Here is a 25,920-nt window from a genome sequence, read left to right on the forward strand (position 1 = left end):
TTGTTTGCAGCTTGATTTACTTAACAAATGTTTCTTGTGTATTATTATTCTGCTAATCACGATAATCTATTTAAAGGCAAAAAAGAAGGCAAAAAAATAATTATTTATGATCATGAAATTTCAAAGTAAAAGTATCGGTATCGGTATCGGTATCGGCGATACTAGCCCTGTATTTACGTACTTGGTATCGGATCGATACCGAAATCTTCAGTATCGCCCACCACTAACTCACTGACAGCTGATTCTCATTCCATTGATTTAAAACCCCTCTGAACAGATAGACTTGAATGTGGCCTTCAAATTACTGCTAACCAAATGACTTTTACCACTCACTAAATAAATGAACAAATAAATAATAATAACTTTCAATTACTACTGCATGTCTCACGTGAGAGTTCCTTTGTGGCATTCATAACACACACAATTCTTTGCTTCAGTTCCATCACAGCTTCACTCTGAAGCTACTTACTTTCCCAATGTAGTAACAAATTGGAGCATGGATTTAAAAATGCTTCCTGTGTGTATCTGCTTTGAATGAAGTACAAGATTTTTTTCAAAGGATGCTAGAAAAACACAACATGAAGATAATTGTCACTAATGTTAACACTGTATATTTTTACTCAGTTGAAAGGGGAAAAAATGACAAAAACACTAAGTGGTAAGTGTTTAAAGAGTGTGAGCTTGAGTTGCAGATGCCCCAGAGACCAGCAACGTTTTCTCCACTTTATTCCTCTCTGATTGATTAAGTATTTTTTTTCCAATTTTCCCCACACATAAAACAACTTTGCACTCCATGCCAGGAAACAAATGAAGTTGCCTCTCTGTGCCTACAGAGAGCATGTAAAAGTTTATCCAATAAAAATATACATTAATATCAAGGCTTTGCTTTAGCAAACCAGAAAAAAACAACTATCATCAGAATCAGAATGCTAGGCTGTGTTGCTTAGCAAATACAGGCGATCATTCCGCCTGGATGAAACGGAATCGAGAAGCACAGGGCTGTTCAAGGACATTTTGGAGCTCAGCCAGAGTGATGATCCATAGGGATTTACCTGGGGGGTGGGGGTGGGTGGTTACACTTTTCTAGGGAAAATGCATCCATCTGATGCATCATTTAGCCTGAACACATGTCTGGTTCTTTTCTGTTAATCCCCATCATCTGCTGGTCCACTTCAGGCTGTGTAGATGACACACACATGGATTTTTGCGTTGATGCGTTTGTGTTCTCTTTGTCTGCTTGTGTGAAAATTGTCTCAGGTCATGTGTTTAAGCACATGTTGGCAGTAGAAGAATCCAAATGCATACAAGCAAAACAAAATTGTCCAACAAAAACTCAAAACATGTTGCATTTCATTACATAGCACATTTCTTATGAACAGCACTGTCTCAATGTGCTTAGAATTAAAATAAAGGTGATAAAAGTGTCACCCTCATTTTGGAAAACCATCTTTAGGCCAGATATAGGCTATATATAAAAAAAACACAGTTTTTATTTTAAAAGTAGGATATGGAGGTAATAGACCTTAATTCCTGAGGTACACAAAAAGACAAATTTACTAAACTTAAAAGCCCAAAAGATCCAAAAAGCAAGACTAACAAAACACAGAAGGTGAACCTAAATTAACAAAGTAAAAAAAAACAAGATATAAGAAAGATGGTAACAATTCAGACAGTGAAACATAGAAAAAACACACAATATTCACAAGGAAATCACATGTAGTATAACACAAGAGCAACACAGGAAAACAAAGCAGACACAAGAGAAGCACAGGGTTTAAATAGACAAGGAAGGGCTAACAAGACACAGGTGAGAACAATCAGGGGCGGGGCAAGAAGCAATCAACACGGAGGGAACACAGACACACAAGGAAACTACAGTTTCAAAATAAAAGGGGATGTGAAGACAATGCAACAACTAAAACATGAACACACAATTATTGTGTTGGTAAATAAACCCAGTTTAGTCTATGAGTTACCTGGGCACTGTACACTAGCTAAACCTAGCTTATTGCCCTTTTGTCCAAGGCATACTGTGACTGACAGCTGCACATCGTCGTCAGCTGAACTCACAAAAGCAGCTCCAAACCTCACTGTGCGACTGAACTTTAAAGTTGTGTGTCTACATGACAGACAGATACAGCAAAGACATTAATTAGTGACCCAGGCTAGTTTGTCGGAGCCTCACTTTGATGTTCACAGCGATTTTGTTCAATCTACCTCATTGCTTTTGCCCTGGCTCTGCCTTTTAAAAGCTTCCCTGCGCAGAGTGGATGATTATTAACTTTTAAGCAAAGGCGAGGACTTTTTTTTTTCTACCAGAATAATAACAATGAAGAAGATTAATTGGTGGGTGGGCGAGCAGAATAGAAATCACATTGAAATTGCGTGCAGGAGGCGGTGATATTATATCTGAGTAAGAGCCCCCAACTACAGATCCCAGTATTAATAATGCAAAAGGACCCCTAGGGCAGCCATCTATTTGTAGAGACCCCCACCTCCTCCCAAACAAGTAGTTTAATACATACACTTTCACGCATACAGTTTTGTGTGGGTTTTTTTTTGTTATCATGTCATTTCACTTCAGGCAGTGTGTTTCCAGGCAAGGCTTTATGCCAGTCTTTTGTTGCAGTTGTTTGCTTACATTCATTAGTCCTTTGTGGTTTTCAAGCAGAACAATTGTTGAATAAATCCTGATTTTACACTGTTTTTTTTAAATGGCCACCTTGGGCAATAGCACATATTAAATTCTTAAAACAAGCCCAGAGCTTGTTGTGTTTCACCTGACATCCCATATTTGCATGCATTTCCTGCGTGTATGTGTTTGAGGATCCAAATGTGGCAAAATCGCTGTTTGTATTTTTTTGCCACACTAAGCATTAAACTTAAGTTGAGTGTGAACACAGAAGCTGTTTTGGTTCTGGATTTTCTTATATTTTGCTTAAGAAAGAACAAGTGTAGGAAATAGCTGATCATATAGGGGGGGACTAAAAGCAGGTTCCCAGTGGGTGGGAGAATCTTACTCATAATAACCAATCAAGATTTTCTTCTGTCTTTGTAGAGTACTATGAATTAAAAACAATGAAAGTCCAACTCCAGCTCATGCAGGGTTCTAGTGGGTGGAAATAGCACACTAGTATTCATCTCTGTGAGCACCAAGGTAATAAACTTAAGAAAAAACTTTCTACTTTGCATTTCCCATTTAAAGTTTGTTTAAAACATTTCCATGCTGTATCTCATTGCCCATGTTCACATTCTATGTCTCAGTAGGTGGCTTAAGGTTGATTAATAGAAAACTGTACGCATAACATATTAAAATATATATATGCATGCACACTTGAAATAATTACCTGGCCAGTGAACCAAGTGAACCAACAAAAGGAGTTCCCACACAGCTTAAAATCAGTTCCTTACAATTATGTTTAATATCAGTGCAATTTCAATTCAAGTGCCACAGCCTCCACATCTTTGTGGTGTTAGCAGGCATTTATGGATATACAGTACTGTTTCCTTTTTGTGTGTGTGTGTTTCTAAAAGGGGAGATGCAAACCAATGGTGGTTTCAGAAAATGAGTTGTCAGTGAAATTAATTCATTCTGACCCCGTTCACACTGGAGCGGGTTTCGGGCCGTATCTGGATATATCTGAAAAGTTTTTTTTCTGAGTCTGCACAACACAAATCCAGATATATCTGGATGGATCTAGCCGGATTGGCTCAAATGTGGCTCAGGTCTGAACGCAAATGCAGCTAGCAAATCCTGCTAGCAACGTGATACTTCCGGTTCATGGGGACAGTGTCCGGGTCGTGTACGAAAACCATGTATAAACAATCGTCGAACTACGACAGCTTTGCCCCGAGTTTATTTTCGACAGGGCTACAAAGGAATAAGATGCTTTTTGAACCCAAAAAAAACAAAAGAACGGGCGGCACGGGACAAAAAATGCACAACGCATGCGCACACGCAGTCCTACTGCGGCCTGAACGGACTCTGTATATTACGAGGCGCCACTTAGCGGTTTGGAGGACAAAAAGCAGGATTAAACTGGATTAAGCATGGACATGCGTGTGTGATATCCAGTTTAAAGGCTATCCGGATTCAATCCTTCTCTAGCTGGATTTGACTTTATCCAGTGTAAATGGGGTCTTTATGTTTTTCATAAGTGCACCTCCTCATCTACTGTACCTTACTGTTTTTTGACTGTTGCTGACTTCTGTAAGATGTATAAGCAACACAGAAAACATTTCACAATCACATCTGTCATGATCCAAACTCTGGGAAGAGTAAACCGTGACAAAAATAAGAATGAAACATCTGAAGAGAAGAAGGAGGAGGATGTTGGACGGATGAAAGTCAACAGTGCAGATTTGTGCTCGGTCTTGTTAAATCCCATAAATAGGAATTGCCTTGGTGAGATTGTTAGCTTGCTATGCTGCAACATCCGCCCCATCAGAGCAGCTTCTGCAGTGGGAATATCTGCTCTCAGAGGAGAGCAAGCCTTGCAGCAGGCCGTGTAGAGATGCTGTATTATGTTATCATTTTGATTTCAAAAATACACACAGAGGCATCAAGGTTGAATAAAGCTAACTTGAATAGCTGATTGCTGAATAAGAGCCACTGATTAATTGTGTAAATTACTGTCTAGTTAATTTTATTGCTTTAATAATTGATAATTAGTCAAAACAGTCATTAGTTGCAGCCCTATTTTTTTAATGTAGTGTCAGCTAAAAAACATGCCTGAGATTTCTTAAGAATCAGTCATTCCAGCTTTAATGATCAGACTGAAAACACCCTTTTTATCTGTGCATTTTACAAAACCACCTTTACAACTACAGGCCTACTGCTTACAGAGCAAAGGTTGATGTTTGTTTTGTTACCCCTCAGCTGGAGAACTTTCCATCTTATGCCCAATTGCACCTGCACTAATGAAAGGAATGATACATCCCAAACATCCCGTCTGTATGTTTTTTCGCCATTATACTCCGAGCAGACTATTGTCTCCTGCTTGCATACACAACAGTTATGTTGATGGCTGATGGTGATATATCCATTGCTTTAACTTTATGGGCTTGGTTTCCCCAAGGGAGTTTTTCATATCAGTACTGATGAGGCCATATTTAGGTTTGCTCTCTTTTTAAGCTTTACTGCCTTCCTCTGCATCAAGGGCATGTGTTTGAAGACACACACACAAAAAAAGACAAATTGATGACAAATCTGCCCTGAGGTTGTTATTGTTAAACCATATTCCATGATGTAGTGGCAAGAGTTCAAGCCAAGTAAATGATACTGCTGAGTGTGAGTGTATATCTGAAAACAATGCTTCAGCTGCTGCTGCCATTGTTTTGACATCAGGATGGCATCCCTGTTCCTAGAATTGATCTCTCTCTCTCTCTTAGAGAAATCTGTGGCCAACTCCAACAAACACAATATTTTTAAATACATTTTTTGTTCTCTCTCTCTCTCTCTCTCTCTCTCTGCAGTTACAGCAGTTTGATTACACAGCTAGAAAGTCATTATCACGGAGAATAATAAAAAAGTCTTTATGCTTCCTGAAGCAGAGTCACTCCTTAAAATAAGAGTTAACTGGGTGCCTTGATAAATATTTCATAACGTGGCTGCAGAAATGAAGTCTGAAGGATGCTTCTTAAACTAGCTTGGAATACCAATTTGTTGACCTTATAATTTTCTTTAGATGAAATGAAATTGTATTTTTGTTTGACAGAATTTTTAACAATGTTGAATGATGCAGAACTGTCAGCAGCTGTTTGGAAAGGATTTTTTTTGTCAATAAAAACATTAAATCTTACCCTCTTGTTTTAACAGATTGCAAGAAGATGTGATTATATTTGCATCAAAATTATGTTTATCAGTATGTTACTAACAAGAATGTTTAAATGCATGCCTTCCCCTGGGCTGGGATTTCAATTTTATATTAGTGTGTGTATCTTGGACTGATCAGCTGTCTGATCAGGTGATAGATGTAGTATGTTGTGTTGTGTTGTCTCGACTCAGTCTGAAGACTCCGGTCTCTTATCTTTACCCTCTTCAGGCGAAGGTGATGTGCCTGACGCCCACTGTTTAGATGACCCTCCACCCACGGAAGAGGCCTGTGAGGTTGCCTGTTCTGCAGACTGTGTGGTTGGATCCTGGTCCTTTTGGTCTTCATGCTCACACAGTTGTGCCTCTAAGACTGCGGAGGGCAGACAGAGCCGAACACGCAGCGTGTTGGCAATCTCTGGAAAAGGTAATACAAACATCCCACCCTCCCTTTTATAATCTGGTATTATTTTATTTATTTATTTATTTTGATGTATTGGTGTTGTATTGGTTGGAGTTTCTTCCGATGGGTTTAATAGCGAAGGTTCGATATGTACCAAATAAATAAATTAACATAAATTAATCACATTTTTAGCCAATGTGTGAACAGATTATAATGCAATTAAAAAATAAAAGACCATTTATCAGAGCTGTGCTTGGCTTGGTTGATTATTTAAAAAAAAAAAAAAACAACTAATGACATTTTTGCAAGTGATCAAGAAATCAAGCAAATAAGGAAGCTTATAAGTGAGCTAGTGATAACTTAGCTAGCTACACTAATCAGGATGCCAGCGCTTTTAAATTCTGCTATTGCAGGAGGAAACACAAAAACATAAATAAAATTAATCTAAAAATTCTAAACTCAACTCAACAAAAGAAAGAATGATTAAATCTGAGGTCTTACTACAGCGGCTTCACCACTGTGACTTTATTTCTTATTCAGACATTTTTCGTTGCAGAAATATTTGAGGTTTCAGTTAACCATCCATTATCAGGAACTCCCTTCTCTGGCCAGTATGTCTCTGTGCACTCTATTTGCAGTGTTTTCAAGTCAGACGGCAGGGCCTTGGCAGCCAGCTACTGCCCATTAATCCCTGTAACTAAATGCAAATCTGCTATAACAGCTGATGGAAGAATCTCAGAGCTTCAGCCAGGTTCCAGACTGTGTTGTTTATTACTGTGTTGCTGGCATTCCGCTTTTCTGGCAGAGTTATTTTATTTAATTTTAATAATTTTTTTGGCATGTGTGTAGGCTGTGTTGTTGTACGTATACGCTTGCATGTTTGCAACAGTGTGTGTTTATAGGAATGGAGGGTTCAGGTATATATTTGCTTAGGGTTCTGTATGTCCTTCTAACTTCACTTCAGCGCTCTTCAGATAACAGCGTCTTCATCACTGATGCAGGCACAGCAGAGTGTATTTTGTCCTCTGTGTATAACTCTTTTAGAAAGATGATTTCTGTGGCATTTGTGACAAGCGGCACACAGTGTGCAGGAACTGTAAACATTGTAATGTTGTAGCTATGAGCTGTCTTTGAATTGGCTCATCTATTTTGTTACAGTGACCTTACGGAGACTTTGTGATTTAGACTTGTGCATGTTGTAATTCATACTGTGTGCTCAGCTGAACCAAACAAACATTTGCTTTGTCACCAAGCATATTAGCATTTGACTTCCAATGAGTGAGAGTTTTGTTTAGTTCCACGTCTGCTTAGGTGGATTTCTTATTCACCTTACTAACACTTTCATGATTTTTCTTGTGTCTAGATGGGTTGCCATGTCCAGCAGGTCCAGCCCTGGAGGAGTGGAGAGTCTGCAATGACCATCCTTGCATGGTATTTTACTGGGAGGCCTTAGCTTGGGGCCCCTGCATTGAGGATTCCTCTTTAAATGTTAATGGAACCAGCCTCTGGAATGGATCCTCCACCTGCGCTCTTGGTGTCAAGATCCGCAAAGTCAGCTGCATGAAGATGAATGCTGGGCCTGTCATAAGTAAAAGGTGCGCTCTCTGCTCTAAGGCATTTCTTTTTAATTATGTATGACAATATTATCTGGTTATCAATTGAAATACACATGTTTATATTATGTGCTATAGCCTGAATCTCTGGCTCTGTCTCTCTCTCTCCCTGCTTCAACGTTAAAATAACCAGGAGCCTTCAACTTCACTTTAACAACACAAGATTTTAATGTAACATTTCACGTTTCAGGGAGAGAAAACTACAACTTGCTTTCTCTGCTGTGGTGAAATTTGCAGGTGAAGGCAGGTGAACATGCAGGTTGATGGTATTGCCCTCTTGTGCAGATACTATTGATCAACATTTCCTGCAGACCAGAGAGTCTTTTATTAATGCATTTTTTTTACACATTTAGGAGTACTCCCACACTGGCAAGCCATTTTTCTTCAGGTGTGGGCAGATGGTCTCATTCATGTGTCATCTCATCAGTTTGGATTTTATGGATTTATGGATTTGTATTTGATGGCAGTTGGTATTAGGAATTAAGGTATTATTGTTACGCCTGGCTCGCAGAAGGCTGACAAACAAAACACGAAGCGGGAGGGATGCCAATTAAAGTGCAATTTATTAACATAAATGAAACCCAAAATGAGTGCCCAAACAAAAGAAAAGGTGGCCGCTGGTGAGCAGGCCAACACAAACAACGCAGAGCAGGGCTGGCAGAGCTGAGCAGGGGGGCCGATCAGTGCTGGAAACTGGCTTTTAAATCCAGCAGGCCACGCCCCCGCCAGGTGGCACCACAATCAGGAACACCTGAGAATAGGGAAAGAAACAAGGAAAGAGGAGGAGGCAGAGCTGGGAGCAAAAGTTAAAGGCCCCAGACACAGACAAGATCCAGCCCGCTCCGGGGCCGTCACACCAACCATATAAAAACTGAGGAACCTATAGAAATATCGGTATCATCATCGATATGTCCTTTTTACAATCATCTATACAGTTTATCATCACACAGGCTTCATTTTGAAATCTCAACCTCATTTAAAATTTACTGCATAAATGTGAAACCAAAACAAAAAGAAAATGACAGAAAATCTGAAATATGATTAGTCAAAAGAACTTTTACAGCACTGTGGAGGAATTTTGGCCCACTCATCTTTGATTGTTGGAATTCAGCAACATTTGAGGGCATTCAGGTCAGGACTTTGAATAGACCACTCCAAAGAGGTGGACTTGAGTGTGTGTTTTGGATCATTGTCCTGCTACAGAACGCAGGTACACTTGAGCTTGAGATCATGAGCATATGGCCGGACGTTCTCCTTCAGGATGTTTTGGTAAAATGTAGAATTCTTCCAGTCTTCCAGGTTCTGAGGCAGCAAAACCGCCCCAAACCATCACACACACTGTCGCGTCTGTCCACAGAGTGTTTTCCCAAAAGTCTTGGGCATCATCAACAGCAAGCCTTGATATTCCTTTTGCTCAGTAGTGCTTTTCGTCTTGGAGCTCTGCCATGCAGGCGATTGTTGCTCAGTCTCTTTCTTATGGTGGAGTCATTTGAGGATTTTTGGTCTGCTCCACTTTGTCAGGCAGCTCCTGTTTAAGGGATTTCTTGACTGAGAACAGGAGTGGCGGTAATCAGGCCCGGGTGTGGCCAAAGTGGTGATCATATTTTCATGTAAAGCTTTGCTTTTCCTCACATGAGAAAACGAATTATAGCATACAGGGCGCAAGTGTCTGTGAACATTCACAGGCGCATCAAAGCGGCCTCCATATTTGCTGTCACTGCGATTCGACCTCTGTGCACTTGCTCTCAAACAAATGAGGTGAATGTTGGTGGTTTCAGCCCACTCTGTGTTTTTTCTCCACTCTAAACATAGTTAATGACAAGTATAATTATGTTGCCAGTATAAAGATTGCATTCTGTATATTCTGTAGAATATTTTCCCTCTTTTCCTTCCTAGCTTACAGAGATGCTTTGCTTACTTTTGAGACAGTAGAAAATGGGCCCCGAGAGAAAAAAAAAATGTTAAATTATGGTTGAAGAGTGAAAAAACTTTGTAAAATCAAGGGGGCGATGTGATCATGTTTCTCTCAAAAAAAAGAAAAAGAAATCATTTAAGAACATAATCTTCATTTTCCAAAAGCGACTCACTTGAAGCTACTGTTTGCTTTTAGTTACTGACAGATGACCCAGAGGACTTGGTACATTGTGAAATTAAATCCCCAGAGTTTTGTGCACTGAGCTCTTTTTATGCCTTCTGTCTCCATGTTTAGTGTTTCTTCTTCTGCTTTTTTTTTTTTGGTAGAGATTCATTTTGCTTGCTCCACCATTATCTACTCCTCTTTCAGCAATACAATATCAAACACTGCTAAGGGCTTTTGTGCTGTCACTGTAATGATGTTATATCCCACACTAGGAAGACAGATTTATAAATAATTCACAAAGTTTGGCCTTCTTTAGCTCAATATATTATTGACAGAGCCATAAAATGGATTATGGAAAGGCTTTTTCCTCATGCTCATCCCACATCCTACCACAGAGGCTTTAATGAAAGCTGTCATTTCTGCTCCACCAACAGATCCTGTCTGTACAGTATGCCATGAATTCAATAACTTCTTTGCTATTCATATAGCTGCGGATTGTTCATTTAATGGAACAGCACCTAACACAGCCCTGCATGTTGCTATTCATCATAGATGATTTTGACTGTCAGTGACAAGTGAGTTACTGTATTTGTCTTGCACAGCTGGGCCTTCCTGCTGCCCTTCCAAACTAAGACTCAGTAGGGAAGGGGGTTGTGTTGTTGTTGTGTTCATGTAGGACAGAAGACTTTAGGCATAGTAAAAAAAACTGATATATAGATACACATAAGATTGGAAAAAGGGGGAAACAAATAAATAAGTAAGAAATAAATAAATAAGAGATCTGGGAGATCTAAATACTCTGGAGTTTCTGCACTAGCCAGTTATTACTTGGAAAATGTAATATCAGGTTGATATTTGCAGTTCTTGTTTATGGCCACTGTGTAACTATTTGTGTTGTTGGGGGCAGGACTTGTTACCATGGTAGCGAAAATAGGGATGAAAAGAGGCATGTATGGCCAAACTATGATCTTTACCTAAACCATAAACATGTCTTTTAACTGGTAGGTTTTAATCTCTAATGATAACAAGTGATGTTCACACACCCAGTGGCAAAGTGTGACAAAAACTTGAAATTCAGGCTAGTTTACAGCAGTAGGATGAATGCTTTTGTCACTGTATCAGTCCCATGATCACATCAGGGTATACGCCCAGATGTGTTGTTCCTGCCAGCCAGCAAAAACACAACCATATTTTATTTTGTGTCCAGGTGGGATATAATTATCCACCAAAGGTGTTCTTTGTTTATCTGTGAGCATGTCGACACAGGCACATACAGGAATACTGCAAGCAGTGCAAAACCTGGCAGGAAACTTGTCAGGCAGACAAACAGAATGGATCCAAAATACAGTACACAACCACAGGAAACACCACAAGAACAGGTAATGTCCAGAAACAGGTCGGTACGCAGAAAACTGTCCAGCGAAGGTAACAGTAGGGCGGTATAGTAGTCCGAACAAAGTTCAATAATGAAAAGCAGTTCTCCAAGCAAAGGTACCGACCGAGGACTGGCAAACTCGCTAGTCCTTGTTCCAGGCAGTGTTCGATACCCAAAGGCAGTCATCTGGGTAATGATGCGTTAATGGTGCACCTTAAATACCGGAAGGCAGAGGAGGATGCCAGACAATACTGGGGACATGGTTTCCTGCTACCAACCAGAAAGTCCAAGGGAGGAGGAAGGGCAGGAAATGCCCAACAGTCCAAAAGTCCAGACTACTAAAAAAAAAATGGGGACGGGGTCACTAAAGACAGAAACAGACCGGTGTAGGAAATCACATTTAATACCCAAATTTACAGCAATGACTAAAAGATGTTTGCAGCCTGGTACAATATTTTTATGTTTAGATTAAAATAGGAATCAAATAATACATTTCTGTGACAGCCTACCTTAACTCTGCTCTTGCTTTGACTTCTTTGCCCGTATTTGGATTAACCAGGAATTAAGTCTGATTATGAAGATGCCAACATCGCACATGATGTTAACTAACGTTAACCATTAATATATTTTTACAGTCGATTGCTACTTTGATAATGCTGCTTTAATGGTGCTTTTTTAAAGATGTTGTTTGTGGTCATATTTTCCTAATTTGCTTGTACTTTGCATGGCTTGTTTGACCACTGTTTTTTTCCCCCTTGAAATTTTCCTCAATGTATCTGAATTGTCCCCATCTGTGGACCTCTGAAATCAATTGATGTTGTGCTGCTTGAGAAGGGTCACTACAGTCAGCAAACATCTAAGCGTTTTGTGCTGGGCAATAATCTCCTCGTTGAGCCTTGGCTCAACAAAAAGGTTAGCAGGTTTTTCTCGGTATCAACACAGAGCCCTCAGGAAAACATTCAATTGATTTTCAGTTTAATTTTTATCTCTCTTTTGTCCTACATTGAGCATGAATCATTTATTAATAAGTGTGTAACCTAAAATGCATTTTATTTATTGGATTAAGATAATCTTTTCGCCATCTCTTCTGTCCATATAGTCAGTAAAAACACTTTTTATAACATATTCTAATAAAGCAGGGCTATTTGAATACATGCATCTAAGTGTTTATATAATCTATTAGTGGGATTTATTAGTTATTTAACCCCACGTTTGACTGTAAGTCTGACTTCTGGGTGAAGCGCACATTATTTCCCCCCAGCTGCTCTTGTGCGCTGCCATGCCCTCTGGCATACATCGCTGCAAAGAGGGAGAGAGAATAGTGGCGATATGGCAGGAAAAGGATGGGCTTTATGTATCTTGCCTCCTTATGCTTTGGCACACTTTGATCTCGTTCCCGTGCGTGTTGGCTTTCTGCAGTCAGTAGGATGTGGCACCATGCTGGCTCTCTAATGAGACCTGCATCTTGGTTGTTAGGCAAAGGAAGTCACTCACTCTGAAGTGAAATTTAGATGTCTCTGTGTGTATGTGTGTGTGTGTGTTTGTGGCAGCCTGGTGATGATGACATCAAAGCTTATGACTTATTTGATTTTACATAGCCACGTTAATCCGTACCACTTCAAGGTTTACACAAAACACATGAACTAAAATACGGCCAAAGGGGGTCGGTACAGATACACAAACACTTCACAGTTTTCTATTTTAAGACGAGGAAAGTGTTAAAAGTTGTGAAAGGCACTCTTTATAACCTGATAATGGTGGCAGGGATGATCTATTGGTTAACAGTTTGCATATCCTCACTCTCCTCAGGTTTAATTAGCAGCCATGTTTTGATTGATTTTTCTCCTACAATACCTCTCTCATTCTCCTTGGTGGCAACAAAAAAAAACGCTGTTGCTGCCCTGTATATGCATACAGGAAGATAAATGCGCACACCTGGGTGTTGAAACTGATCATAAATTTATTCCCGTACTTATAGCTACAGAGAGATTTTTTCATGTCTGGCAAAAACTGTTTTTAGGCCCCTTTTTATTTTAATTTTTTTGCTCAAAACAGCTGCCTATTGATCATGGATGTCAAACTAGCGATTGCCTTATTGGCAATATAAAAAAAATATTGATCTATTGATCCTTCAAATCTTTAAATACATGTACTTGAATAGAACAATAATATGAGCTTTTTGTTTGTTTGTTTTCATAGAGAAATACCAGGAAGTGACTATGTGAGAAAACTGTAAATTCTGATATCTTTGCCTGAGTGAGCAAGCAGGGGGCACATGTAATCAATCAATGTTTTCTGTGGGGAGATGTGTGATGTCAAGGGCAGGCCAGTTGTTTTTTTTTCGCTGCACCGTCCTCTTACCACTGAGAGTCAGAGTGTTTATCATTCGCCTGGAGGGGGATGAGGAAAATTTAAGGCAACTGTTTGTGCCTGTGTGTTTAGGTGTTCAGACTCTTCTCGTCCAGAGACCGTCCGACCCTGTTTTCTTCCCTGCAAGAAAGACTGCATTGTGACGACCTTCAGTGAGTGGACATCATGCCCATCAACATGCCTACCGGGTAGGTTCTGACATGGATTCCAGAATGGTCTCCCATACATATAATATTATGTACAATGGCCCTTAAAGTTTATGACCCCTATTTATATTTTTGCATAAATATATCCTTAAACAATATATTTATTTATTCAGGTAAATCCATTAAACTCCAGTATCCATGAATGGCAAATGTTTGTAAAACCTTTAGAATTTGCTAGTATAATTCAGAATTGATTACTGTACATTTACACCAAATTTACGCCGGCTGCGTAACAGAAGCGTAACGTAAGTGTAGCGACATTCACTGTGATACAGTTCTATTTTAGTCAATGAGAGTATTTACACAAGACGCAACAGGAAACTAGTGTTTTTCAGAAGTGCCCCAGAAGTGTAGCTAAGCACTCTCTGTGAGAGATTACATGCTGGTTCTATATTGGAGCTGTGTCAAACCCAAGACATGTCAAGTCAGGCACCAGTACATCAGAGAGTTTCTGAAAGATTTTCAAAATAAAACGCTGTGAACGAAGTCTCCCTTATTTAAGGCTGTTCCTTAAATGGGAACAGCCTTACTCCACGAGAACAGAGAACAGAGAACAGAGAACTCGCTCCACAGGTGGTAAGAGTAAAAAAAAAAGTTCTTTTCGGCACGGTACCATACTCCGCGAGACGTGTGTGTGAAGAACTCCTCATACGGCCCTCCTACGCAGTGCACGTCACACACAAAAGGTTGACATGCAATTGTATTGCAAATTGTGAGCACAGGCCTAACGAGCTGATAATGTTCAGGGAAGAGGGCATGACAATAGATAGAAGATCAGTGTAGCTGACTGTAGCAGACCTCTGGTCTGTGTGAGTTTAATTCTGTGAATGTGTGGATGACTGTCTGCAATAATACATCCCGTCTCCCGGTGTTTAATGTGCGCGAGCCACTGTAACACCGTGATCAATACTGGGATTAAATTTTATCCCAGTATTTTTATCCCAGTTTTGTCCACCTTTTGGACAGACACTCTCCTCTGTGCGCCATGTTTCTCCTTCCAGGAGCTGTTTGCCAGCTGCTCATCTAAACTGTCCATCGTTGCTGTACTTCCTCCTTCTGTCTGTGTGTTCTGCACCTGAAGCCCTTGCGCTTCTCCACATTCATCACGCCCACAATAAATTCCGACCAATCACAGCATGGTTGATGCACAGCCTTGAGAGAAAAAGTTCTGCCCGGACCCTGTGCACGAGATCGCTGCACAACGGGCGGTCCGAGATAAAAAATGACATCATTTTGTGGGCGTAACGTCTGCAGGGGGGAGGGAGTTCTCTGTTCTCACGGAGTATGGATCCAGCTTTACCATCACAATCAGCAGAGAAACACATCTATGTGTGAGGAGAGACTGACTTCTGTTGAGAAACAACATTTTATATGACATAACATGTTTTTTATGAGGACAACAGTCAGAAAGGAAAAGGCAGGGAGAGATGCAGCAACTGTTTTCAGAGTTAGGTTGAGAAGCTGGCTTGTGTATACGTCTGTTAATGGAGTTTTCAGTAACGTGCTCTGTAACCCAGCCTGATACATGTAGAGAAGACAGGTAAACAGGCAGATTACTACGTGACTTCGTGAATCTCACAGGAGCTTGTAACTTACGCACGGATATGCTACGTTTGGTGGGGATTGATGTCGCACTGAAGACACAACAAAAACTCACTGCTTATGTTACGCAGCCTTATTATGTGGCATGTGTAAATCCGGGGTTATTGGTTCAAGGTCAAATCATGAAAAAACAAAAACATAATAAAAATACCTTAATCATATTCATAAATAAATGTAACAGGCTAACTGCACGGTAACTACCGGCATGTTTGTGACGCAGTTTCCGCTGCGCCACCAATTGTTGATCGCTGTCACTCAAGTCAATGACATACAAATGTGTTCCCAACATTGTGTTCAGTGCAGACAATGATTACATTTAATTTGAAATGACAGTGTTAACTGTCCATTACATTAAGCTGACACATCAAGAGGAAAATGGATATTTAATGGTTTTCAATATGTGTACTGTCTTTGATATATAAAAAAAAGTATGTAATTGTTTTCAGAAGAATTGTACAGGCATCTCATCTCTGTAAATATGCTCTAGTCCATTGGGTCTGTTGATGATGTAATCACTTTCTTAATTGCACCATTTTCAATGTTTAGTAATTAGTGTTGTGTAATGAGCCTTGAAGCATGAGCCAAATGAAGCCATTACAGTGCGGTGTGTCCGAAAAAAAACAGAGTGGCAGAGTGGAGCAGAGTGGAGGACATCTCAGCCACAAGGGCACGCTAATCAGGATCAGATCAATTTTGAGACCACTTGATTTTTTTAGCTTTGAGATATTACAACTGTTATCATTTATCTGAGCTCTCAGGCTCACAGTATGCCAGACATTTGTCTCTGTATCATTTTTCTTCTCTTCCTCCTTGAAAATGCTCACTTAAGATCAAACAGGCAGACAATCTGCCATTGCCTTTTGGGTGAAGATTGTGTTTCATGTTTAACAGAAAATGCAACCACCGCCACACAGTCTCGCTACAGGACCATCATTCAGAGGCCTGCTAATGGAGGTCAAGAGTGTCCCGACACACTATACGAGGAGAGGGAGTGTGAATCAGCTCGTGTATGTCCAGTGTATAGGTAAAAGCACTGTTTCTAATGAACTGTCTTCCTTCCCTGTCTAAGACTGAGCTAACTTCATTTATCTGTTATTTAGAAGCACAATGTGAAAAGTGTAAATGGACCCTATTTTTGAATATGTCATTTCACAAGGGTACATTACTGTAAATTACCTAAACCAATAGTTCAGGAAATGAATTAAGATGTGTGGTTTTCAGGTTGAGATGGGCACATGTATTCATTTAAGGTCAAAGAATGAAAACACAATGAAATGGTTAGGATGGGCAATGCTCAGAAAGACACTGAACAAAAACATGGAGCTGAAAAACAGTGCAAGGCCTAGCAAAACACTACAGGTTTTTTGTTGTTTGTTTGCTTTTTAAATCTTAACTGTTTTTGGAAATCTGAGAAACCAAAGTTACAGGTTACAGCTTTATGTTTTTATTGTGATAATCCACTAAATGCAGTCACCAGACATGTCAGTGTGAGTTCAAGGAAGACCCGAACAGAGACAAAAACTAAAGGCCAAAAGGTCAAACTAAAGAAGCGCTTTAGCCAAAAAACAGTTGAAATGTAAAGACAGAGATAGTACCAAAGAAAACAACTAACCAAGGAAGTAGCAAAACCAAACAATGAACTAGTATAAGTACAGAACATATGGACAAAACCAAACTACAAGGAGGACCACCAGGAGTAAAACCACCCAGAGAGATACAAGGAAACATTACTTTCAAAATAAAACAGAAAACATCACCAAAAAATACAAATATACTAAAATAACCAGGGGGGTAGTGGGGAGGTCTCAAAGAAGCATGGATGATCAACAGTTATACGATAGCATTTGTAATAGATATGCTTTGTTAAAAATGAAGAAAAACTGAAGTGTAGCCAAAGATAAACATCTAGCTTTTACCAAAGGGTGGTAGAAAGTAGCGTAAACTGTACATACAAATTGGCAATAGAGTCCTGACTCTGCGTGATGTACAAAAATGAGGCCAAAATATCTTATTTATGGGCATGTTGGAAAAGCCTCAATGTTTGGTGTTCTGCCCAAACACAGGCCCACTTCTGCACTGAGTTGTCATGCCATCTATTTCTATTTACAGTCAATAGATAGCATGGCTGTTATATAAATATGTATGTAGCCAACTGGCAAAAAAAAAAGTCTAAGTAAGGTGCACACAAAACATTTCAGTGTCTTTGTAATCAAACTTTCTGTGTTCTTTGTTTACCCTCGTAGTTTAATATAAATGATTGACATGGACAAGAGAAAATAAAGACAAAGAAAATATGGAAACTGCTTTTGAACTAAAAAGGCTTTCTTTGTATAAGAATACAATTATGCAAACCCAGTAAAAGTGCTGCTGCTAAATGATGTGATTAAAGAAACAGTCCTGCCCTCTTCATCAGATGAAGGTGTTTTTTTATGAGGGATTGTATTGTTCAGAATTTACCCCCTGCTATTTTAAAAGTATGAAAAACAATCCATCACAACAGGTTGCCCGTCTCCTTCCCCTCCTTTTAAAATCAAGATAATCATTCAGCAATATTCCTTAATTAGTATTATATATTACAAGTATAGCTAAAAATAAAAATACAAATTAAACTGATTTTTTGAGTATGGTTTCAGACATCTGAATCTGCCCTCTAATGCCAAAAACTGTATTCCATAACAGTCATTTTTAAAAAAGCAGCCCAGCAATAGCAAAATGTGTCACACTAATTTATATATCAAGCAGCATTCTCACCAAATACATCCCAGTTGGCAGTGTAGGCTGCACAAATTGCACAAATATAATGGCAGAATATTTTTAGTTCTATTATCGCAGTACTAATGACAAAATGTAATGGTTGCTGCTTTACAGACACAGTGCGTGTTCCCCACATGTGATCCAAATCACTTTACATTGCAACAAGTAATAAACAGATTATGACATGTTTAACTGAGACGTGTCTTTGTGTTTCACGTAGGTGGAGGACACACAAGTGGCACAGCTGTACTCTGGTTCCTGAGTCTGTTATCCGTGGATTATCTGGCCCGGGAGAGGCATGTGGGAATGGTGTAGAAACAAGAGGCAAGTGTTATCCTATACACTTTCTATTCTCCAGACAGCGGCTGCTATATCACCTGTTTTAAGCCATGTTCCTCCATCTATTTACTGTCCTTATTTAATGAGACTTAATAGCCCTTTCAGAACTGCTCCTTTAACAAGCAAGTGATGGAAACATTAAGAAAGGAGGCAATTTGTTCAGTGAATGTAATGGGATGAACCTTTCTGTCTGCTGTCTTGATGAGCTTCTCACAGCACTGCTTTCTTATTAGTGTATCTAGCAAATCAGATGGTCACACAAGCAGGCTCGGACACATATTTAACCGTTGTGCACCACACACTGCACACAATACATAAAACTGAGGACCAGCAAAGAGTTTTTTCAAGAATATCAACCATAGTTGTGTTTACGACACAACCATTGTTGTCTCGTTTCTGTAGACTAGACTACATTGACTCACTATCATATCTTGTCTTTCTACGCAACAATACACAAAAGTACTCTCTGGGGCTTAGTGTCTATCAGAAGTTGCGTAACACAGGGTTCTACCCTTGATCCATCATAGATGAAATTCTTCTATATCACTACTTGAGTATTTATTTTTTTGCAGATGACACCATTTCATATGCCCCAAGCTCTCCCTAGATGTGGGGGGTGTGTTCTTTACTGTTGATACATTTTACATTGCACTTCTAAATCACAAATATATGGTATTTTTCACCACTTACTATGACTATCCTTCAATTAAATTTTGTTATTCTTGTAGAAACCTAAAAATATTGATTAAATTTGGCCTAACCCCCTATTTATTTGATTTTATTATTATAAAATTGATTTACTTTGAGGGACAATGCATATAATTAACATTTCTGTAGATATGCCAGAGTATGCCATCTGTTGTCCCTGGACAGATGTTAAAAGTCAACCTAAAAATAACAGAAAAGTATAATAACTACTTGAAAATTGTTAACTTTTAATTACCATCACATAAACTTCTGGTAAAAAAACAATAAAGACAAAGAATATGCAAGATGGCAGCGGGGTCAGTGAGAGCAGACCAGCTCAGGAGTCTGCCTCCTTATCATAGTGCATTTTAGTACAAATCAAACATTTTGCGCCTATCAACCTTTATCAGCAGGTTGCATGCAGTTTGCCAGTCAGTCTCAATAGAATTGCTTCATTAAATTATGATAAAATAAATGCATGCTACTTGAGGATATCTCTGAAACACCAGGTAATATTCACAGGCAGTTTATGTGTTTGTTTATTTTATCTGTGTGAGACAAGGGACTGTACAGAAACAATTGCTCACTGTTTCTCTCAGACGTATTGATAAGAAATTGTCTTCAGAATCAGAATGAGTCTGCTGTTAGCAGAATATTATCATGTAAGGACTCGCATTAGAGGCACAGCTTGTTATCGATATTGACTACAAGCACAGCTGAATAATATTTTAATTTTTCATGTTGGACACTTAATGCGAAAACAAAATTCTCCATATTAATTTCCACTAATTTGGGATTAGTTTGTCAGATTAGTATGCATATGTGCAGCCAGATTCTGATAAGAGACTGTCATAATGCAATAATGTAAGCATGACAGGAGGGGCAGGCGGTCACACTGAGTCAGACAGCTCACATTAGATTTATTGGTAAGTCTCCTTTCTTATCTAATGTATACACAAGGAATCAAATCTTGTCCTACATCTTATCAGCTTGTTGACTTGTTTTTTTTGTTTTATATTGTCTTAAATCGTGTGTCTGTTACTCCCCAGCTCAGCCAGAGAAGAAGGGGGGGGGGTTATTGTCACATAATTAGTTTTTCTGACACACGTCGCATATGATTCCTTACACCCAAAGTTGTGTTACTCTCGGTGTTTGAACGCCTGTTTTTTTTAGCTGTGCAGATTCCTGTGCTGTACTCAGCGGAGTTGTGAAAACCGACTGCTATTGGCCCAAATTGTTAAAAAAGAAGTGTTAATTGGATCATTTTGCACTTATTTCTAGGCGAGGAAACATCCCAGTAAGTCCCAAGTACTATCTGTGTGTGACTGTGAAGTCAAAGTTATGGCTTACTCTGTTGCCCCGAGAACTTTCCTGCATATCTCCTATCAGTGTTGCACATTTTAACTTGGCAGTATAATTATGACTGACATTTCTCAAGTGAATTTCAATGACTTCTCAATGAGGATAGAAAAAAGTGTTTGTAGTGTTCCCAGGTTAAGAGCAGGCCTCATTGACCTTTAGAGCTTCATATTTTGAATATGATTAGAAAATGGCTAAGTTAAATACCTGTGGCATTTCAGAAGCTCAAGTAGTATGAGTGTGGAATTTGCAATCGGTGGAAAACGTTGATTTTAAATATAGGTTTTAAACAACAAAGCATATATACAGAGTTTATTTTCAGTCATTATGGCTGAGGATTTGTGAAATGAAAAGGACACATAAATGTCAAATGGGAGCATTAAGACGCAGGGGGCATAGATATGATGAGCAAAGGCGTATCAGGGATTTAAAGGGACAGTTCACCAATAAATTGAATAAATATCAAAGATATCCTGCCTCTGCAATATAATAAACGTAGATGGCAGTCAGCAAAAAACAAAACAAAACTCAATGACAGTGTCTCTAAGTAATCAACCAGCTGCTCAGAAGACAGTCCACAAAACTTGTTGTGAGCAATTTCATATAGGAACAATTTTCAACTAAACTTCATCTCGCCATGATAACAGGTTTCTGCTTCAGCCTGGATGTAACCATTAATCTCATCCTCCTTGGCTGAACTGTTCTATCCATCATGGTTAGATATATAAATGTGTACATATTTCTCCATAATTTGTGCATGCTAAGACTACTATTAGGAATAATTAGGACATTTTAACCTGTATTTCACAAGTTTTTCACCCAGATAGTGTTTTTTTTTGTTAAATGTCTCTTTAACACTATTGAAATATGCAATAAAGTATATTTTCCAGACTGAAAACCATGTTTTAAAATACTGGGTACTCCTCAGTTTCTAGCAGAAAAAGTCAAATAATGGCGAGAGTTGCACAGTAGAAGTAATTTCGCGCATCCACACTTTTGAATTGTTAGCAGAAAAAAAAAAAAAAACTTGAGAAAAGTCAAATGAACCTTGTGAGTAATAGATGAATCATTGTGAAGCCACACACTCCGGCTGTGCAAATGGACTCACTTCCTCAGCTCTGCTTTATAATTAGCTTGTGAAAGTGGTAACCTATCAGACTGCAAGACTGGTCACTCATCACAAGCTGCAGTCTGTTACTAAGCCATTTGTTACTACATCATAGTAAACATGTAAATAATCATTACATTGCTTATTATGTGAATGCTTGTTTTATAGAATAAGAACAATTATCAGCAAAGGGCTATAAAAGATTTATAGATGATAATAAATAGTAAAATATATGTAAGGAAAAGACAAGTACAAATGGTGTTGTGGTGTTACTGAGCAGCTCTCTGCTCTGTGTTTCCAATGGAAGTGCTTCTCAATTGATTCCTGTAATAATAAGCAGTGACTCACAGCAGTGTCACAGATCAGGCATTCTGATAATGTAAGTTCCTTGAAACTCTGCTGTTATAATCTTTTTCATCTCTTTCTTTTGCCTTTGGAGTCAGGCTTTATACAAATATCTGCAAATGGCAGGATTTAGGTCACACATTTCATTTTAGATAAATGTATTATATCACAAAGAACCCATATTGCAGAATATACTATATGGACCAAACTATGTGGACCCACAGCCACAGTGTGTTTGCTGGCCACCACCTTTCTAGTCGTCTATCCAGCTCATTATTAAACAGAAATATTTTTTTAGATAAAACAATAATTAATTAGTGTGACGTCTTTGGCTGCACGTCACTTTCAACTGCACTCTACCACTTGACACTGCAAAGATGGCAGTTCCCACAGCCTCACACACTGAGCATTATTAAAGCTACCATGGCAATGGGTTCCATGTTTTAAGCAGTGTGTATTGCGTGATCACAGGTGGGTGAGCTAAGGGCCAGGGTCCATCCTAGAAGGTCATGAAGTCTGGTTGGAGCTTCCGAGATTGGTCAAAGAGAATGGGCTAGGATTCTTCAGGGGACGTGCTTTGAACTTGTTGAAAACTACAGTGAGCTTTATCAAACACACTGTCACTTCTATTACTGTAACGTTCCTATAGACTGGTCGCCTCAGATGCAAAGATGACAGAAGCACACAAAGGCAGACAAACAAATCAAAATCCAAATAAAGCTGACAGGGTCCAATACCAAAAGACAAAGGTATCAAGCAACAGTAACATTAGGAGAAGAATCAGTCATCAATACTAAGCATGAACAGTACATAAGAAAACACACTAAAAGATGCTGAAAAGTAAGGCACACCTAGGTAGCACAAACAATCCGGCACCGACACATGGTTGAGACACACACAGGTTGGGCAGGTCAAGGAAACTGGGGCAAACAAAAGAGCACAGGTGACAAAGGACCAAACAGGAAACCACACAGACATAGCAAACTTTTCACTCAAAGTTAGGTATCTCTCATGGTTGAGGTTTGCCATTAAACTATTTATTTTACAGTGGCGTGTAGGTAAAGATTTATTATGATCATAACAGTAAACACATTTTACAAGGAAAAAAACATTCTTTTATTTGGCACAATGGTAAATGGCCCCACCCCCAACAACACATTTGTCATGCAGGCATGAGATACACATACACACTGATCATTTCTGACATTATGTTTAACTGGTGATGATGGATTGTTTTATCAGGTGTCCCTCTTGCACTGTGAACTCAGCCAATATGCCCTTGGCTTGAGTAAATGCCTCCATTCCACGTCTGTGTGTGGATGCAAGGCTGCATGTTAAATGAATACCAATGTCCAGCTGAGTGTAGAATGAGGTGAAGGTTGTGGTTCTGACTTGTCACGCTGAATCAGACTCACACATAAGAGTTATGCTGTAATATTATGAAAGATTTAATAACATTGATTTTATCTTTGCAACAACAACAACACCAACATGTATGTGAAGTGGGCTATGAGCTAATGCATTTCACAGTAACTACAACATGCTGTATCTAAATTCAACTAAATTGTGTCTCACAAACCAGTTGGATGTGTTATCTTTCTCCCAGCTGGAACTGTTGTGAGAAATTATTCAGTAGAAAATGAGTCATGCTGATGATCTTTGGCTGCAGGAAAGATGTAGCTTAATGGCCATGATGAATCCAGTCCACATTCATCTTTGCAATATATTATATAGAAGAACATTATACAAGTAGTATTGCTGAATGAGGGTTATAAAAACGTTGTAAAAAATGGCTCCTAGGTTGGATTAATAACATTTATCAACAGAAAGAACATTTTTATTTGCATTTTTAAAGAATGTCCTTTTGCCTCTAAATTTCCACATATGCTAGTAAGATTTTGAAAACATTCCTCTTTGAACCAATTCCTTTCAAATGGCTCTCACCTTTTTTCTAAATAACAGTTGTTATACAAAAGACAGAAAAAAAAGTTTGAGACGAGAGATGATGTGAAAGGCCACACGAGGAAACCTAAGACTGAAATAATTACGTTAAAAATGGATGCCGCTCACCCCCCACCAGGTTCAAAATCAGAATGTCAGCGCCTGCAGTGCTGGGCTCGGCTAATAAAAAAAAAAAGCCACACAGGGATGACAGAATGGGGTTATCACTGGTGGAGTAGGTTGGATAAGAGACAAGACCAACCAATGTAAATGGACAGAAATAAATGCCAACGGAGACGCACAATCACTCCCACAGTGGTGACAGTTGGACTAATACGGCTGTTTAACCCACACGCTCATATTGTGTGAAATTTCCCAGTTTGGGATGAGTAAAGTATTTCTATTCTATTATAATAGCTCCTTTTCATATAGCTGTGATTTTGACTTACATAAATGCTCCTAAATAATAATAGCAATGAAAAGTCCCTTGGAATGCCTAGCATAGAGAGGCTTTGTATGTAAATGACCACCCCACGCAGACATGTAGAAACCACACAGTTTTTTGTCAGAGGGCAAAATTTAAAAGTCAAATAGAAATCAATACGATGGATTAAAGGCATGTTTGTAGATCAGTGAATCCTCAAAAGGTGATTGAGGCGTTGGGGGAGGAGAAGTTTCCCTCATTCCGCATCGCTTTTTTGTTTAATTTATTGTTTTTTTTTTCAGGTGGAACATTGTGTTGTTTGTGTGTCTCTGTATTCTCATTCATGTGTTGTTGTACAGCTAAAAAGGCTACAAAATTTCCCTTCTACCCAATTGATCAGCAAACAGCTAAAACGAAGTGTTTCCTTTCTCACCTTGTGGATTTGTTGATTTTTTTTATGCATAGTATTTGCATTAAGTGTGCCATTTGATTGACACCATCATATCCTGTGAAAAATGTCACTAGGAGACGTGAAAAAGTCGTGGATGTGTTCTCTCGAGAACTGAACAGTAACTAATGGAAACGTCCTTCCTCCACCTCATGTTCCCTCTGTAGATTAGATGATTTGATTTGAACCTCTGTGCATACATCTGCATATTAATAAGCACTTCTGACACAGCGGTATAACTAAGTTGATGTAAAATATTCATGTTCTTAAGACATTTGTGTGGATATTTTTCTCACTGATGCTTCCTTCCTTTATTTGCATAGTTGATTGTGTTATATGTATATTGTTTATTATTATTATTATTATACTGGCATAATATGCAATACAAATACACTTATTTGGAAATGTAATTCTCTATGATTCAGCCTGCGCTCAGCCATCCAAAACACTGTCAGGCATAAGAACCCAATTTGATGTCTCAGACTCTACTATTATTTTGACAAAAATTAAATATTGAATTTAGACTGTGTGTCAGCATTGCATAAATTGCTGTACTTGAAAGGATATTTAACCAGCCTGATTTCAACCAAATATAGAGCAATGAAGAATCTCGCTGTTGACACAGAAGCAAACCACAATGGCACCATCAGAAAAAAATAATGCATGGTTTTCTAGAAAAAGAGACCATAAAATACACATTTAATGATGAGTTTAGCAATTTAAACATCATTTTGTATGTCAAGTGTTTTTGCCTTAGCCAGCCTCATCCCTTTTAAGGGGTCTATAACTGTGGCTGCTTGCACAAACAAAGCACTGCCTATAATTGGTGCTGCATCCACCTTTCACCTGTCTGTCCCACGTCATGCCACAGGAGCTGCCCCAAGTTAGCTCCTCTCCTGCCCCAGCATGCAGTGTTGTGTATATTGTGTATTGTTGGCTAGCTCGCTGTAGCTTCATTGACTCAACTTGTGCTGTTATAGGAATGGTGCTGCTTTGGTAATATAGTGGTTGGGACAACTGTTTTATTAACTGTTTTATTTGGCAACAGGAAGGA

At 38.9% G+C, this 25,920-nt stretch overlaps 1 protein-coding gene across 1 annotated transcript in view; it reads left to right on the forward strand.

The window, feature by feature from the left end:
- thsd7ba (thrombospondin, type I, domain containing 7Ba) overlaps positions 1-25,920 on the forward strand; it is a 165,404-nt gene that overhangs the window by 81,404 nt on the left and 58,080 nt on the right. Inside the window, exons 8-12 of the mRNA XM_028393596.1 lie at positions 6,045-6,239; positions 7,579-7,810; positions 13,726-13,841; positions 16,353-16,485; positions 18,436-18,539. Coding sequence (XP_028249397.1) covers positions 6,045-6,239; positions 7,579-7,810; positions 13,726-13,841; positions 16,353-16,485; positions 18,436-18,539 — 780 coding nt within the window. The remainder of the gene's footprint in view (positions 1-6,044; positions 6,240-7,578; positions 7,811-13,725; positions 13,842-16,352; positions 16,486-18,435; positions 18,540-25,920) is intronic.

The sequence above is a fragment of the Parambassis ranga genome, chromosome 21, assembly GCF_900634625.1.
Source record: "Parambassis ranga chromosome 21, fParRan2.1, whole genome shotgun sequence".
Classification (NCBI taxonomy): Eukaryota; Metazoa; Chordata; class Actinopteri; family Ambassidae; genus Parambassis; species Parambassis ranga.